Source organism: Xenopus tropicalis, chromosome 3 (genome assembly GCF_000004195.4).
Source record: "Xenopus tropicalis strain Nigerian chromosome 3, UCB_Xtro_10.0, whole genome shotgun sequence".
NCBI classification, from domain to species: domain Eukaryota; kingdom Metazoa; phylum Chordata; class Amphibia; order Anura; family Pipidae; genus Xenopus; species Xenopus tropicalis.
In genome coordinates, this window is record NC_030679.2 from 75,958,725 (window position 1) to 75,976,202 (window position 17,478).

The following is a 17,478-nucleotide window of genomic DNA, read 5'->3' on the forward strand; positions in this document are numbered from 1 at the left end:
AATATGGTTTTCAAACTCACATTAACAGTCTTGCATTGCCATGTAATAGTCTAATCCAGATGTTATAACTGTCTAATACAAAAATACATCTAGCCTTTTATAATTTTTCATCTATAGAGATGACCAAAAAAATCTTTTATCCCATTGCTCAGCTGACACTCATTACACTGACCTCAATACGAACATCCATAATTAGTGGGTACAAAGCAACAATATTTGAATGTACCCAACCAACCATGGGTTCAGGGGGACCCCACAACACATCTCATTAAACTAAATGGAGAAAGCAGTAGCAATATGTTTATGGTAATATACTTATGGCCTCTGTATTTATAGTAAAGGTTTAGATGTTACTGTGGAAAGGTTGCTGTATTTGCAAAACAGATATTCTATGGTTGATTATTTGGAGAAGCCAAATATTTAGACATCTGTAGGCACAATTTACTTTGCCATGTTATGGAATAATTCATTTGCTTGTAAACTCTAAGAGGCTTTACTATTTACGAATTTTAGCATGTTCCTAATTTATCCTTTAAATATTCACCCAGAAAGAACGGCAAGCCACACACACTCACTTTTGTTTAAATAGAGTTGAAATAAGGATAAAACAATACAATTATGAATTTATTTTTAGGAGACAAGTTTCTGATGACTCAAATGTCTGTTTTGGGGGGTTTATTTTTGTATTTCCCTTTTTTAGATCTTTTTAGATCTTCGCAACAATGCCATTTTATTTTCCAGGAAATAACTGTGAAGCATGTCCCCCTGGATTTTATGGTAATATGGAAGAATTTGGCGGGCGCTGCTTACCCTGTCAATGTAACAACAATATTGATGTAACTAATCCTGAGTCCTGTGATAAAGTCACTGGAGAATGTTTGGAATGTTTATACAACACTTATGGAGCGAACTGTGAGTCATGTTTACCTGGCTACTTTGGTTCTCCTCTGCTTCAGAACTGTAGAAGTAAGTAGAAAACATATTTATCTGTTTGTTACATCTAAATTGCTTTGATTTATACATAGAAATTTTAAACATTCTCAAACACACATCTTAGGGCTGTGACACATAGACATTATTATTTAAATGCCTGTCCCTCTGATAACTGCTTCAAAGTCACTTGAATGGGAGATCATTGTCTATGGTGCTCAGTAATACTGGGAGATGGATATTGCTTGAGCATAAAGCATGGCCGAACACTAAACCGAATCCAAATCCTAATTAGCATATGCTAATTAGATTACAGAAGGGTTACATCTTCATTTTCATATACTAATTAGGATACGGAAGGGTTACATTTTCAACTTCTATGTTTACGTGACAAAAAGTCACAAGATTTTTAGGATACGGAATCAGTTTGGCCAGGAGCGTGGATTCAGCCAAATCTGAATCCTGCCAAAAAAAGCCGAATCTTGGCAAAATCCTGAACTGAATCCTGGATTTGGTGCATCCCTAATCACCAACCAAAAGCAGCTTTAGCCAGAGATGGGTATTATGATGGCAAAATAGCCTATGTTTCAGAAATATACTGTATATACAGCAAATAGTTTACTGCAACTCAGAGTTTGTATACACTATGTGCTGAGTGCCAGATGTTTTGATCAGCAAGAGCTGTAGTGGTGATAAAACTGTACAGTTTGGCAGAACCCTAACCTTTAACCTATTAAAGATAACTTCATAAGATATAAACATATAAAATTGTCCTTTTGAAATCAGAGGAGAGTGGCTGGAAGTGAGCCACAGTTCATCTTCATTTCCATTTAGATCCGGTTGTTCATTTCATCAGCCCACACAAACAATAAAATGCCAAGTGGCTATCCATGTGTATGCATGGATGTGCATTTTTTTTCAGCCTGTGGGCAAATCATTTGATACCTTTAATGTTACCTCAGGGAGACTTTCTTGTGCCATATTTTTATTATATGTAATATGTGTGTCTTTTAAATATACATGATGATTTGTGTATTTATGGATGTTGTGCAATTTTCATATTAGATAACATCAGGATATAACAGATGCAAGTTTAAAACGCATCCTATTTAGCTAAGTCCCCTCCCCTATGACCTAAGGTAGTTGTAAATGCAAACCCTTCTGTCTCCAATTTGCATTTCTCACCTTCCATTTCATGATTCTTGAATGGGCTGCCTCAGGAATCCATGCCCAACTCTCTAAGATTAACTTTATGGTCACTGACCAATCAAAACTTGACACGCGAACCTAAGTTCAGTCTCTAATTTAATAGCAGGGCTAAAACTAGAGTTAGGCAGAAGAGGCACCTGCCTAGGGCACAATAGTGGGGGGTGCTAGGCAGGTGCCACTTCTGCCTACCCATATTCCTGGCTCTCTTGCCCCCAGCTGTTGATACTTGTCATTGCAATCTCCACCCCATGGGGGGGGAGGTAACTGGCTGGGTTGCCTAGGGTGCCCGATTGACTTGGCCCACCCCTGGTTAATAGCATGAATTAAGTTTTAGTTAGGTAGATGTTTCTGCAGTGAGGACACAGATGCCAGATCCACTGGAAGGATTAGTTTAAGCAGTGATCCACAACATGTTGCTTACCGCCCCTTTTGATATTGGTCCCAGTGGCCACAAAGTAGGTGCCCATTTTTACATTTCTGGTTTGGAAGCAAGTTCTGGAAGCATAGAGATACCATTTTACTACAATCAGAGCCTCCTGCGGGCTAGCAGTCCACATGAGGATACTAAATAGCCAATTGCAGTCCTTATTTGTCTTCCCCCAAAAAAATTTCATGCTTATGTAGCTTCCCACCATCTGTGTGTGGCTCGTGAGAAAAAAGGTTCAGTTAAAGAAGGCATTGAATTAAGATGTCGCATAACGACATGTGTTATTATCTTTGCAAATATCTGTATATACTGTATTTTATTTAGATTTAGTGTTGTTTTGTATTTTTCATTTTTGTTATTATAGGTATAGGACCCATTATCCAGAATGCTCGGGACCAAGGGTATTCTGGATAAGAGGTCTTTCTGTAATTTGGATCTCCTACCTTAAGTCTACTAAAAAATCAATAAAACATCAATTAAACCCAATAGGATTGTTTTGCATCCAATAAGGATTATTTATATCTTAGTTGGGATCAATTACAAGGCACTGTTTTATTATTACAGAGAAAATGGAAATCAGTTTTAAAATTCTGAATTATTTGAATAAATGGTCTACATGAGAAGGGCTTTCCGTAATTCTGAGCTTTCTGGATACCGGGTTTCCGGATAAGGGATCCCATACCTGTACTATAGCTGTGTGTCTATAGATTTTGTTAATAAATGTATATTTTCTCTCTTTTATTAAATAACTCTTTTAACAAGGTATATTTATGCACATATGTATATGAGAATAAATATACATATTTATATAAATATATCCTTTGGAAACATTAAGGTCAATCTGTGTATGGCCACCTTTAACAACAGGAATGCTTTTTATAACATATCAGTCTAGTTTTTGTCAATAGCATAACTATTTGATTTGGGGAAGAAAAAGGCAAAAAACAAGACTAATTTAACATGTTTTTTTCTTTCTTTCTTTGTAAGAATGTATATGTAATCCTGTGGGGACCAATGTAGAGAACTGTTCAGTGTATGAGGAGATTGGTGAATGTGTATGTAATAAGACTACAGGCCAATGCCCATGCTTGCCTAATGTGATTGGAACAAACTGTGACAAGTGTGCATCTGGATACTGGGGGATGTCCAATGGAAATGGATGTCAACCTTGTGATTGTTACTTAAACAACTCATTTGGAATCCAGTGCAATCAGGTAAGGTACTTATTTCATATATCAGTTGCTTGATGCATAACGTACATATTATAAAAATACCCATAATATAAGTGCAAGGTCGGTACCTTGCCAAAGGCCAACTTTAAAGTACTTTAATATGGTTTTATGCATTATTGTAATTTAAAAGAATTTTTTTTTTACCAGTGTATCACATGAAATCACTACCTAGTAGGTCTCTAAATCTGGCCATACATGCACATATAAAATTGTATAAAAGTTTTCCACGATTTTCTGTGCACCTTTGAAGGTCTACCAATCTTGATCATTATCTATGTACTATGGATATCGGTCAGTTTACGGACTTGGCAAGTTGGAAATGTAATCTACCAGTTCAACAATTTGAACAGTGCATGGTGTATGGGCAGATGAGGAAGTGAAGTGGAGCCACAGATCATTTGGGAACATTGTTCAAAACAATAGAAAATTAGCCATAGTGTGTATGCCCTTACACCGTGTATTTAGCTTACAGTATGATTGGTTAGAGAGCGCACACAGTCATTCTGCTTATGCAACTGGATGTAAACTTGTTCATGATAGTGTCTATTCAAAATTACATATTAAAGAAATTAATTGCAGAAGTATTTTATTATGCTAGTAGATTTTGGTGCCACCTGAAATTTATTATCTTGCCTTATGTAAATCTACACCACTGGCTGCAGTTTCAAAGGATTTGTACTAACTGTGGTGCACCTCCAGTTTACAGGTCAATGTTTATGCAAGCCAAAACATACAGGGAAAAAGTGTAATGAATGTGAAGAAAATCACTTTGGAGATGCCAAATACCAATGCTTACGTGAGTACAAAATGGTGTTAGGGTGAATTAATGTATTATATATTAATATATGTTGATTAGTTAGTTATCATTGGGTTTTTGCTACAAAAATGTGGTTACTTTTAAACAGTCTCCTATCTGGAGTTTATTGTTCCTCATTGAAAATTAATTAGGAATGAATAAAGTCAAGTTAATTTGCTCTGTTTTTTTTTAATTTATATGTTGGTAGGTATGATGTGTTTGTATTTAAAGGAAAAAATATGTATTAAATGTCCAGTAATCTACCTCTATCTATCTACCATGGGCCTTCTTGAAGACTTTGGGTTTCCAGTGGGTCCAGTGTACAGAGTAATCTGGAACAGAGGCCCGGCTCGTGAGGAGCAAATCACACCTGTAGGTTTTCTGTAATTTATGTTTTTCTCTTACTCTAGCTTGCAAGTGTAACTTGGAGGGTACCATCCGGCCAATGTGTGATAAAGTCACTGGCTCATGCATTTGTAGGCCTGGAGTCACTGGAAGATATTGTGACCAGTGTGCTCCTAAATTCCAGCAACAGTTTCCAGAATGTCCTCAATGTCATATGTGCTTTGAACCATGGGACTCAGAAGTAACATCTCTTTCTGAAGCCATCCATGGCCTTATTCGACTTGCTGCAAACATAGGCCCCAAGAGACCTTCCCAACTTGGGTGTGATATACAAATGAGCATACTTCAAAACAAACTTTCTATCATAGAGAATGCTTTCAAGAGTCCCATTATTTCACCTCAGAAATACTCACAGGTGAAAAGTTATTACGACACCATTCGGTAATTACATTTTCTTTGTTTATTTTTTTCTGTTGTACTTCCACTTTGTTATTTTGTGTGTACTAATTAGATAATATCTATATGAGTTCTAAAAACTCCTTTTCTGTGTGTAAATGCATGATGATCAAATTAACATTCATTCTTGCTTATGCAGATCATATTAAATTATGGCTTTGATTATGAAAGTAATCAGCTAAAGTTTGCAAAGCACACACAGTATATGGAAAACAAAGATTCTAACTCTAGGGGGCCCATTTACTTACTCACGAACCGGCCGAATGCGTCCGATTGCGTTTTTTTCGTAATGATCGGTATTTGGCGATTTTTTCGGAATATTATCGCGACTTTTTCGTTGCCATCCGAATGTTGCGTAAAATCTGCCGATTTTTTCGTATCGTTAAAACTTTTCACGCCTTTTTCATAGCCATTCCGAAAGTTGCGCAAAATGTTGCGATTTTTTCATAGCGTTCGGATTCATTCAAGCTTTTCTTGGGCCAGGTTGGAGCTGCAGGGTGCCATTGAGTCCTATGGGAGGCTTCCAAAATCATGCTAAGTCTGAAAGTTTTGGCCGCCGCTTACGAGCGCTCAATACGAAAAAGTCGCGACAAGATACGAGCGAATCGTAATGGCTATGAAAAACTCGCGTTTTTTCGCGAAAATCGTATTGGTAACGAAAAAGTCGCGACAATTTCCGAAAAGTCGTAAAGGCGCCGAAAAAATCGCAAAAAATACGAAAAAGACGCAAAATGTTCGTTTTCCAATCGGAATTTTTCCAATTCGGATTCGAATTCGTGTCTTAGTAAATCAGCCCCTAGGGGTTGTTGCTAACTTAATTCGTGTCTTAGTAAATCAGCCCCTAGGGTTTGTTGCTAACTTACATCACACAGGAACTAGCTTTTCACCCAGAAATAAGTAAAGTGCAGGATATCAATATTTTTGAGAAGGGATTTGGGACTTAGCTGCAGTATACACACACATAAAGAGAAAGGGCAAGAGAGTTGGTTTAAGTTAAAAAAATGCTGATGCACACCAGGAAAATGTTATCAAAAAAAGATACTCCTTTTATTTGGATCGACGTTTTGGTCCGTACCCGGAACTAATACTGTACTAATATTATATATATGTACTGTAGAAAAGACCAGCAAAACTGAGATCTCTTGTGCAAAAACACATGTATTTAAAACAGCCAACGTTACGTTTCGGTCCACATCGGGACCTTTCTCAAGGCAAGATGTGGACTAAAAATGTAACGTTGGCTGTTTATGCTGTTTTAAATACACATTTTTTTTCACAAGAGATCTCGGTGTTGCTGGTCTTTTTTACAGTATTGGAACCCTTTTCTGAGCCACCTGAGGCATGGTATGTAGCGGTGTGCCATCCTTTGTGTGTGTGTGTAGATATATATATATAACAAAAAAATAATCCGTGGCCGGCACACCCTTCAAATTTTATCAAAAATGTATTGAAAACAATGCTATTATATTATATTATTATTATATATTATTATAACCAATGCTATTATATGTGTACAAATTTAAACAGGCCAATGTTTGGCCATTAGCTGTGCATACCAATATTAAGTGTATATCCATTCAAAAAATCATCATATCATAAAATGAGTGATCACATTGTAAAAATTAACATCCCATAAAATCTTAGATGGGATGTTAATTTTTACGATGTGATCACTCATTTTATGATATGATGATTTTTTGAATGGATATACACTTAATATTGGTATGCAAAGCTAATACAATACAAACAATATGTTTTCAATAAATTTTTGATAACATTTGAAGGGTGTGCCGGCCACGGATTATTTTTTTGTTAAATACTTAAATTTTGGCTGTGCACCCCGCAGAATATTGAGCCCTGGAGTGCAGACACTATTAGGATTGATAATAAATATAAATATATATATATATATATATATATATGGGATTGTTTACTAGAATTGTTGAGTATTCTAGAGAGTGCTCTCAGGGCTCAAAAATTTATGTAAATTTGTGTTTATTTTTAATGGTTTTGAGTAATTAGAATAAACTTAAGATTTAGAGTATGTTCAGCACCTGTCAGGGCCAGTAAACCCATAGTAAACTCTTTACACAGTTTACTAGCCTTGCCCCAATTTACCTGGTAATCACTGATATGGAATGAGGGCCATTCTTGTTGCTGATAAATCCTTCCTCTTCATTACAGACAAGCTTGATCCTAGTTCTGCCTGCTCACACTGGCTGGCTGTCCACTCTCTACCCTTTGTCTTGGGAGCGGTGTACTGCAGGGAAAGCACCTTCTGCAGAGTGTTACGCCACGTAGACAAGTGATCAAAGCAGGAGCAAATGCATTTATGATGATGCTCTTTATTAGTTAGATTAAGTAACAGATTCATTAAACATCAGATTAGTGAATCACGAGGTATTCCAGCAGTTCAAACTAATAGTTTATTAAATAACACTTCCCTTACTGTTAGTAAAGGATTTTCAGTCAGGAAATTATTACATTTACTACAGGTATAGGACCCATTATCCAGAATGCTCGGGACTAAGGGTATTCCGGATAAGGGTCTTTCCGTAATTTGGATCTCCATACCTTAAGTCTCCTAAAAAATCAATAAAACATTAATTAAACCCAAAAGGATTGTTTTCATCCAATAACAATTATTTATATCTTAGTTGGGATCATTTACAAGGTACTGTTTTATTACTACAGAGAAATAGGAAATCAGTTTTAAAATTCTGAATTATTTGATTAAAATGGAGTCTATGGGAGACAGGCTTTCCGTAAATTTTCTGGACACCGGGTTTCCGGATAAGGGATCCCATACCTGTACTGGTATATGACTAATATTTTTTAAATGCTACTTAGAAATAATATCACTATTAAATAATACTTATTTGACAGATGCTATATAAATGCTTTTCAGACAAAAGGTTAGGAAAGTCCTCATTTCTGATGTTGAACCATTCAGCAAGATTCCCAGACTTAACAAAACTATAAGCATTGTGGAAAAAGAGGTTAATGATTTGTTTAAGGAGCTGGAAAGAATAAAGAAGATTAAAGAGGGAGAAACAACAATTAAGAGGAAAGGTAAGAGGTTATTTTCATTAAATCATAAAAAGGCTGAACTACTGTAATGCCAAGTACACTAACATTTTGTGCTTCATTTGCAAGTTTTCTAAATGCCATTTTATAAATTACTACACAATTTTCTACAAACAGTTGAGCCCAGAGCTGTCAACCCCCCCTCCTAGTTGTTCGGAGTTACCTGATTTTGGTGGCTCTGCGCCGGTCTCCTGTTTCCCAGCAGTATTCTCCTGATTTTTGCGAAATCCCCTGATGTCCTGCTACGAATTCCGGGCTCATATGCACAATAAGTGTTTGATGTCATTTGATGGATTTGCGCATGTGCGGGTATTATTCTTTGGCTTCAGCTGCAATTTTGAGCGTGAACAGGACATCACTTCAGGAAGTGTGCTTGACATACGTGACACCGCTTCTGGATTTTGCTAAAATTTTGCAAAAAAATATCTGCTGGCGCGCACTGCATTAAATTATCTTAAAAGTTGACAGCTCTGTAAGCCTGATCTGTTAAATGTAAATTTTAATTGTCAGAGCATACAGTAGATCAGTGCTGTCCAACTTCTGTTGTACCGAGGGCCGGAATTTTTCCGACCTACGTGGTGGAGGGCCGATAATGGAAGCCAGTTTTGACCACTCCCCTTTTTGAAACCGCACCCACTTGAAACCACACCCATGTTATCACATGACCATACCCATATTAATGGTTATAGTACAGCAAAAACCTGCCATACTCTGCCTGCCCTACCCTGCCTGTGTGTGCCATACTCTGCCTTCCCTACCCTGCCTGTGTGTGCCATACTCTGCCTTCCCTACCCTGCCATACTTTCACTGTGTGCCATTCTTGGCTGGTTTGTGCCATACTTGGCCTGTGTGTGCCATACTCTGCCTGTGTGTGCCATACTCTGCCTTCCCTACCCTGCCTGTGTGTGCCATACTCTGCTTGCCTTATGATGCCTGTGTGTATGGCACACACAGGCAGCCTACAGTGACACAATGCTGGCAATGCTCCTACAGTCTGCACAATAACTATATATTAAAAAACTTTTTAATTGCAGTACCACCTCAGTATATGTTCTTTTTGTAGTGTGCAGGGATTATTTGTGGGTTTCTACTGCTCCTGAGGTGTGAACAGGGGAACAATATGGGTGATTACAGCCTGAGCCTGAGGTGTGAACACTGCAGGGGGTGAACAATGCAGAGATTAAAAGGTGTGAACAACACAGGGGATTACATATTTAAACAATACAGCCTGATTACAGCCTGAATCTGAGGTGAGAACCATGCGGGGGGGGCAGTTAATCTCAGTACTGATACCATTTAAAGATTACACAAGAGTAAGCCATCAAAGCAGCCAGACAGGTGGGGGGCCACACAGAGGGGGGTCGCGGGCCGCCAGTTGGACAGCACTGCAGTAGATTATTAAAGATTATGTCTACTCAAAAACTGTTTTGCAAAATGAAACAAAATGTAATTATTTAAAAAATGTACTGTTCTATTATGATAGAGTAATAGTGCGCATATTTTCTGTTGAACCTGCTAATGCTGTTCTAGTTACAAGAGCCTGCTGTATGAGGCTTTATGTTGAATCTGTTGTTCTGTTTTCTCTGCTACTTTATCTGTTATGGAGCTTCCTTTCTGTAGAGCATTGCAGCAATTACTCTAGCACCTTCTTGTATGTGTTTCTAGTATGTGTTTCTCTATGGATACAACAGATTGGCTTCAAGGATGAGATTTTAGAAAAGATCTGGTAAATCTAAGACGAAAGCTGCAATTTAAAAAAAAAAGCCAGAGAAATCAGTAAGTCTCTGCAGAGAGCTGGGTGCTATCTGGAAATATGGCTGGATATATTGGCAAAGTGGAAGCATTTGACGGCACAGTAGAGGACTTGAACACATATACAGAGAGACTGGAACTGTATGTTGGAGTAAATTACATACCCCCAGAGAAACATGTGGCAGCCTTACTCAATGTAATGGGGGGGAAAACATACAGCTCTAGTGTTCAACCTAACAGCACCAAGCCATCTTCCAAATCTTTAAAGAAATAGTGCAAATTGTTCAGGAACACATGCTCCCTAAGGCTCTGGTCATAGCAGAAAAATCAGTTTTATAAAAGGAACCAGCAGGAGGGTGAGGCAATTTCTGTGTATGCAGCAAAGTTAAGGAAACTGGCAGAACACTGATTTTAAAGATGGACTGAATGATGCACAACAGGTGCAGAGGGTAACATTGCTTTTAAACGGGCTATAGAAATTGCAGTAGCAATGGAGACAGCTGCTTAGGACACATTCAAATTACAGAACAGAAGCAAAGCAGAGACATTAGAGAAAGCAGCAACTGAAGTGCACATAGTGGGCTCAGGCCAAAGTATTCCATAATACTGCAACCTGCAAATTCAAAGGTGTTTACTGCAGGATATGTAATAAAAAAATATTCAAGCATATCCAAGCAGTATGTCTATGTGACAAAAGGAGTTTTTCTGTTCCGAAACAGCCAAATAGTTGATGCTGACAATCCTTGTTTGGCTGATAACACTGATTCAGAACTTGCAAGTATTAATGTTTACCACGCTGATACTTGTGACAGGTCTTTTATCTGGCAAAAATATTTTTTATCCACCAAAAATAGCCTGGTTTCCTGTTAAGATGGAGTTAGACACTGAGTCTTCTGTTTCAACTATAACACACTCAGAATTTAAAAAAAGTTGTTTAAATTAGACTACAATAATTCCAAATGCCAGCTTGACTTATATGTGGTAGAGACAGGTGGTCCTGCATTATGGGGCTGATAGTGGTTTAGCAAAATACCTATTGACTGGAAATCTACTAAAATTCTACATTCAGTGTTTGCTGACAACACCAAACCAATGGCAATGCAAATAAAAAGCCTCAAAAGTATTCAAAGAATGCCTTGAGGAAAATGCACAGCCAAAATTTCACAAAGCTATACTGGTACAACAGATTAGGATTTGGTGTGGCCCTGGCACTTGCCATATGGCAAAGAGCCATGGATCAAGTTCTACAAGGGTGATTAATTGTAACAGGCACAGATGATGCAGAACATTTGGAAAATTGAAAGATAGTTCTGACATGGCTGGAGGAATATGGGCTACGAGATAACACAGAAACATATGCCTCACTCACTCACACTCACAAGTGCAGAATGCAACTATGCAGAGATAGACAAAGAAGTACTTAGCCTCATCTGGGGAGTGAAAAAGATCTAATCAATTCTTATATGGCCAGAAGTTCATACTCGTAACGGACCATCAACCATTGTTTGTGAGACTGCACCAAAAGAAAGGAGTTTTTTCAACAGCTGCTGCATGTATGTAATGTTGGGCTTTGTTTCTTGCTGGTTATGACTATGATATTGAGTTCGAGTGGACAGCTTCACATGCAAATGCAGATGGACTGTCACATCTGCCATTACATGTACATTAGATTGATTTGTATTTCTCTAATCTGTAAAATGATTGAGCAAGAAACCAGTTCACCTGTGGGAATGGCCCTCTGCACCTTAGCTATGTGTACACATTGATTTTGCTGGACTATTTCTGGGAATGAAGCAAAATAGAATTAAACATACTACTTCAAATCCATACCATGCCACAACACATCAGTAAGATGAAAGATTTGTTCAAACTATGAAACAGTCACTGCGGTCAATGGCAAACAACAGTGGATCACTGCAGCACAAACAAAGGCTTTTGTTATCTTATTGGAATTCAGGTCATGTGTTAATGCACGCCTTTAATGTTATTCATGGGCCATAATCTGAAGTCTTGCTTAGACTTGCTTAAACCAGATCTCAGTTGTCACGTGAGAAACCACCAGTTTAATATAAGGGGAGATGAGAGAAGAATCTTGCAGCAGCTTGGTATTGGGCAAACTGTAATGGCAAGGAATTAGCGAGAGCCTAATAAATGGCTATCAGCAATTGTCACTGCTCAAAGAGGTCCATGCAGTTATACAGTTAAAGTGGCAGACAATCAATTCTGGCATCCTCATATTGACCAGCTACATAATACTGCAGTTACCATTGAGCAAAACCATACTCAAAGCCTTGTTGGACTTCCCTTTACCAAAGTGGTACCTCTTAAGTCCCAAACTGTGTCATCACCTGAGGTAACAACCGCAGTCCAACAGAAATGGAGAGCATGTCTTCTGAAGTGTCTGTGGAACCAGGTTGTACCGAGCACCAACTCCCTTTCCTAGAAGAAAGCAACATTTCTAGGTGTTACCCACAAAGAGAGCATCTATTAATTGTCAATCTAGTAAAAATTATTTATGTATTAAAAGAGAGCAAGATCATGTATTAAAAACCCAGCTCCACAAAGCCTTTTTGTGGAGCTGTTTTTTTAATACATGATCTTTCTCTCTTTTAATATATAAATAATTTTTTACTAGATTGATAATTAAGATGCCAAACTGATACTTGGGGTTGAGTGGGCATCTAGTGGAGTGATCCAGTTTCTCTTCTTATGGGTGCAGCTTCAGCTGACCTTGTTTTTTAACTGTTAATAATTTTCTTTCTCCTTGATACTTTATCTTACAACTGTTTTCCCAATAAGGTCCTTGAGGTTTGCGGTTTTGCAGGATAATTTGGCCTTCATAGAAGTATAAGGCAAGGTAAATGTTGAGACTGCAGCTGCTTGGTACCTGCCTTATCCCATTTGTTTAGTCAGTTAAATTGAGACAGTGAAGCAAATTTGTGATATCGCCACACTCTTTTTTTCCTTTTCTTCTTACATATCTAATCAAGGTGATTTGTTTATTAATGATCTGGATCTGGAGGACAACTGATGTAATTTATTATTTTATTTATTGATCTAAAACTTGATTTTTAAACACCCGCATTTTTAATAACAAGATTGATTAATTGGCAATATCTGATTGATTTTTCAGCACTGGCACTTTTTAATGCATCGATGACTCTGATTGAATCAATATGGATATAAAATTTATATAGCACAGGCACATTATTGCATTGTTTCCTTAAGAGGCTGTTTCTACTAAGGGATAGTTTGAAAAATTGAGCGCTTTGAAATACATGCACTTTTTATTTAATGTGCACTAGTCACTATCCTGGATCAAATAATTCCTGATTAGTATTGTAATTAAAGTGAACAGTAGAAGTTTGTTGGTTAGAGTGATTCTTAATCAAGGGGTCATCTTTCTCTAATTTACATCTGTTTTCTATAGCATGGCCCTTGTTTCCCTACTCACCCTCCCTAAATGATGTACTGCACTGTTTCAAAAAGCTTTTTACCCTGCTCCATTCTTTGTGCTGTGAAGGATATTAATGATCTGTCTGAAAAAAAAATAATTTTAAACCTCTTAGATAAGAATCCCTATCCGTATATGCTGACAGCGCCTCCACACCACCCCCGTTCATCGCCCCCCTCCCCGCGAGAGTGCGCATGTGCGAACAGCAGCACCGTGCGCACATGTGCGGAAATCTACACTTGCATACGGAGCAGTGGGGAGAGGTCCTCATTGCTCCCATATGGGCGTCATGCCGCCCCCCAAATTTGTGCCGCCCTAGGCATGGGCCTTTGTCACCTCTCCACAAATCTGGGCCTGTATGCTTACAGGCTGTTGTGTCAGGATCCAGACACCAGACCAGAAAATACTACCTGCTTATGAGTTGCTATAGGTTGCAAAAATTACATTCTAGTACACGAGTTCTGGTGTAAGTTACCACTGAAAATGTTCATTCACTACATAGCAATTCTATTACTTTTGTATGAACTGAAAACAAACAGTGTTTGTTTTCAAATTCATACAACTGAAAATATTGGTGATTTGTTTTTGTATAACATACGCTGGGTGTCAAGAGAAACCCCACACAATATACAATATTTTCTTTCTATGTTAAAGAAGCACCTTGCTAGAACAGATGTTTTGGTTCTCTTCTCATATTTTTAGTTATATTTTTGCATGTCTAAATTTCTGTCCCAACAGTTTTTATAGCTGCTTTTGATAAGATCAGCGAACATTATTCAACATCAGTTTTGGCTGGAGAGAAATTACGCAATGCTACCCGCACCACCCAGGCAGTTACCAAAACTAGAAAACACATTCTTACTATATTAGATAACCAAGAAGCAAAACACAAACAAAATGCAGAGATGTTAAAGAAAATGAAATCTCTGGATATAAGCAAAATGAATGAAATGGTAAGATTTCTGAAAATATATATTGCTTCATTTACACATTTTGCAGTTTTTCAGCCTTTCCTATAAGGTGTCCCAGAGTTGCTCATTATGTTGAAATGTTGAAGTGACATAACAGTATAGAATCACCTGCCAGTGTGCTCTGGTACAAATGAGGAAAAGGAGATATCATATGATACATTTTCAAAGCAGATAAAGTATAATTAATAAATTAGGGAATCCCCAATAATAACATCTTGAACTGAAGGTGTAGTGCACTATAATTTTCACCATCAAAAAGGATTCAAAAACAATATTCTATAAGGTTAAATTTTCAACCTTGGTGGTACAGTATACAGAAGAATCCAGTCAATTTATTCAAAATTAATTTATTGAATTTCTCAGTTTGCTTGGATACTAAAGTGAATTGTGCAACAGCATAGAATGCTCAAGATGTCTTTCCCTCTTTTTGGATTATTGAACTCCATAAATTCACCTGTACACATACCTTATGTAATTTTCCTTACCCATCTGGAGGTTGGTGCATATGGCAAATCTTTTTCGCAGCTTAAAAAAAATAGTTTGTTATAGAGCTCGGTATGTAGAATTTCAGTTCTCAAAAAAAAAAAATGAAAGTGTTGAAGGTGTGGTGCGACTATACATTCCTGATGCTTTACCGCCCAGTCTGACCCTTTTAGCAAAGCCAATCATGGTAGCAAATGTTACTACTTCCATACATTCAAAATAGCCCTTATTGTGTCCTTATATACAGGCAATTTATAATTTTTGGTCCTTATTATCTCTTTAAAGATAGAATCTTATAGTAAAGTAGAATATTAATAAGGTCTCACTTATAAATCCAAGTGTAAAGCACCAGAATGGACACAAAACTGAGCTCATTTTGAAGCTATTCACAAAGTTATATGCAAAAAGAAAATTGTGAAATGAATAATGCTCTGATGAATTGAAATCATAGATGCTAGGGAATCTAACAACTACTGCTAGCCTGGACATGGTTCCTCTACTGGGTTGCATTCATGTACACAATCGATTTGCACCAAGCAACCTAATGCCATTATGGATGTTGTGGAAATAAAGCTATCCCCACTGTAAAACTGCATGCTGCAGCTTAAGCACAATTTACAACTAGTACATTAAATGCAAATTGCTTGAGGAGTTACTTAGTGGGCACCAGCAATTATGTGTCAAAAACACTATATCCACTACTGTGGATAGAAGACAGCAAATTTTTTTGCCAATTTTTGCAAAAATAAGAATCGCGTATTGTAAATGAGCCCTGATAATTTATTTTTATGATTTTTATAAAAACTTGACTAAAACAATATGATGGTTTTTATGGTGTACTTCCATATTAGACTAGATCAGTAGTTTCATATTAGACTATGTCCAAAAGCTAGATATCTTTGGAAGCTTTGCTTTACAGATTACTAAATTGTTAAATTTTTAACACCTATCAGTTAAAACAAATACAATGCGAAACAAGGTTTTTTTTTAACTTGAATTTATGCCAGGTTACTACATAAAACTGTTTATAAAAATCTGTACATAGACATTGTTTGTTAAGCAAAAAGAACAAACCCTGAAAATGAAAAATCATATTTCTTTTCAGCTGTATCTTACACTATATATAACATTATGAATCATATTTTAAAAGCTAAACTAAACATAAGAAGAAAGAAACATCAGTGATTAAATAACTAAGATAAAGGCTTTTTCTTTGGCCAGGTTTGTGGAGCGGTTTGGGATTTTCCCTGTGATATTGCACCTTGTGGAGGAGCACTCTGTCGGGACAAGTCAGGAAAGAGAAAATGTGGTGGGCCAAACTGCAATGGAGCTTTGCCTCTAGCCAAAGATGCACTGAAAACTGCAAATGACACAGATTTGAAGCTACGAAATTTGTCAGTTCATTTCCTTGAGGCTGAGAAACAGGTAAAATTCACAGTGTTTAAACAATCTGCCATCTGAATGAAAAACTAATCATAAAATAATAAAAGTCTGTTCCACTCCAAAGTTTTTTGTCTCAAGTTAAAGGAAAGCCAATATGCAGATTATGCATAACATCTGGGTTTTCAACACTTTCATGCAGCCAAGTTTCATCTTGGGAAAAGCAGGAAGACCAATAACACATTTGAATTTGGAGGAGTTAATTTACTGCACAGAAGTTGAAGGCATTGTGGGAGAATTTTCCTCTGTGCCAGTACCCTAAAGCTGCTTGCAACAATATGTGCTCCTTGCAGTTTCATATAGTTGCTTTCACTCTGTCACTCTGATGCTGCCTCCTCCTGCCTCCTGTTTCAGATTTTGTGACCCATTAATACAGAAAAACCCTGGAGATAGGTCCACCTCAAAACCTGCATCAATTGCTGAAGTGCAGTTGTGCAAAACTATACCTTCAAAATGAATACCTTGAATACTTAAATAACAGTTTATGTATTTATAATCCTAGCAAACTGGAATATATATATATATATGTAGTATATGTATATATAGAGAGATCACCTGACAGGAAATAATGCAGCTCTTACTGTAACAGGAAGAAGTGTGGAAGCAAAAGTCAGAACTTTGTCCATTCATTGGCTGATGTGGCCTAGGCTGTATGTGTGCCCTTGGTGTGTTTGTGTGCATCATGAATTGCATGATCCCAGGAGTTGGCTCTTAATGCTTAAGATGGCAATTTTTTATTTAGGATTGCACATTGGCACATAATACTAAGTATATTTTTATGAAAATCAGAGGTGTCAACCCCCCTATTTTATCTGGAGTTACCTGATTTTGAAGGCACTCCCCCTTTCTCCTGTCCCCCAGCAGCATTCTACCGATTTTGCAGAAGTCCCGCAAAG

The 17,478-nt window shown here is 37.3% G+C and overlaps 1 protein-coding gene across 5 annotated transcripts in view; it reads left to right on the plus strand.

Moving 5' to 3' along the window:
• Positions 1-17,478, plus strand: part of lamb4 (laminin subunit beta 4) — a 72,923-nt gene that overhangs the window by 43,434 nt on the left and 12,011 nt on the right. For 3 of the 5 annotated variants that reach the window (XM_031899007.1, XM_031899009.1, XM_031899008.1), the window contains exons 23-29: positions 742-966; positions 3,554-3,780; positions 4,498-4,594; positions 5,005-5,380; positions 8,304-8,467; positions 14,427-14,641; positions 16,364-16,567. In XM_031899007.1, coding sequence (XP_031754867.1) covers positions 742-966; positions 3,554-3,780; positions 4,498-4,594; positions 5,005-5,380; positions 8,304-8,467; positions 14,427-14,641; positions 16,364-16,567 — 1,508 coding nt within the window. Of the gene's footprint in view, positions 1-741; positions 967-3,553; positions 3,781-4,497; positions 4,595-5,004; positions 5,381-8,303; positions 8,468-8,599; positions 8,989-14,426; positions 14,642-16,363; positions 16,568-17,478 lie in introns of those variants that run through there. The other 2 variants (XM_031899010.1, XM_031899011.1) reach the window with 2 other exon arrangements.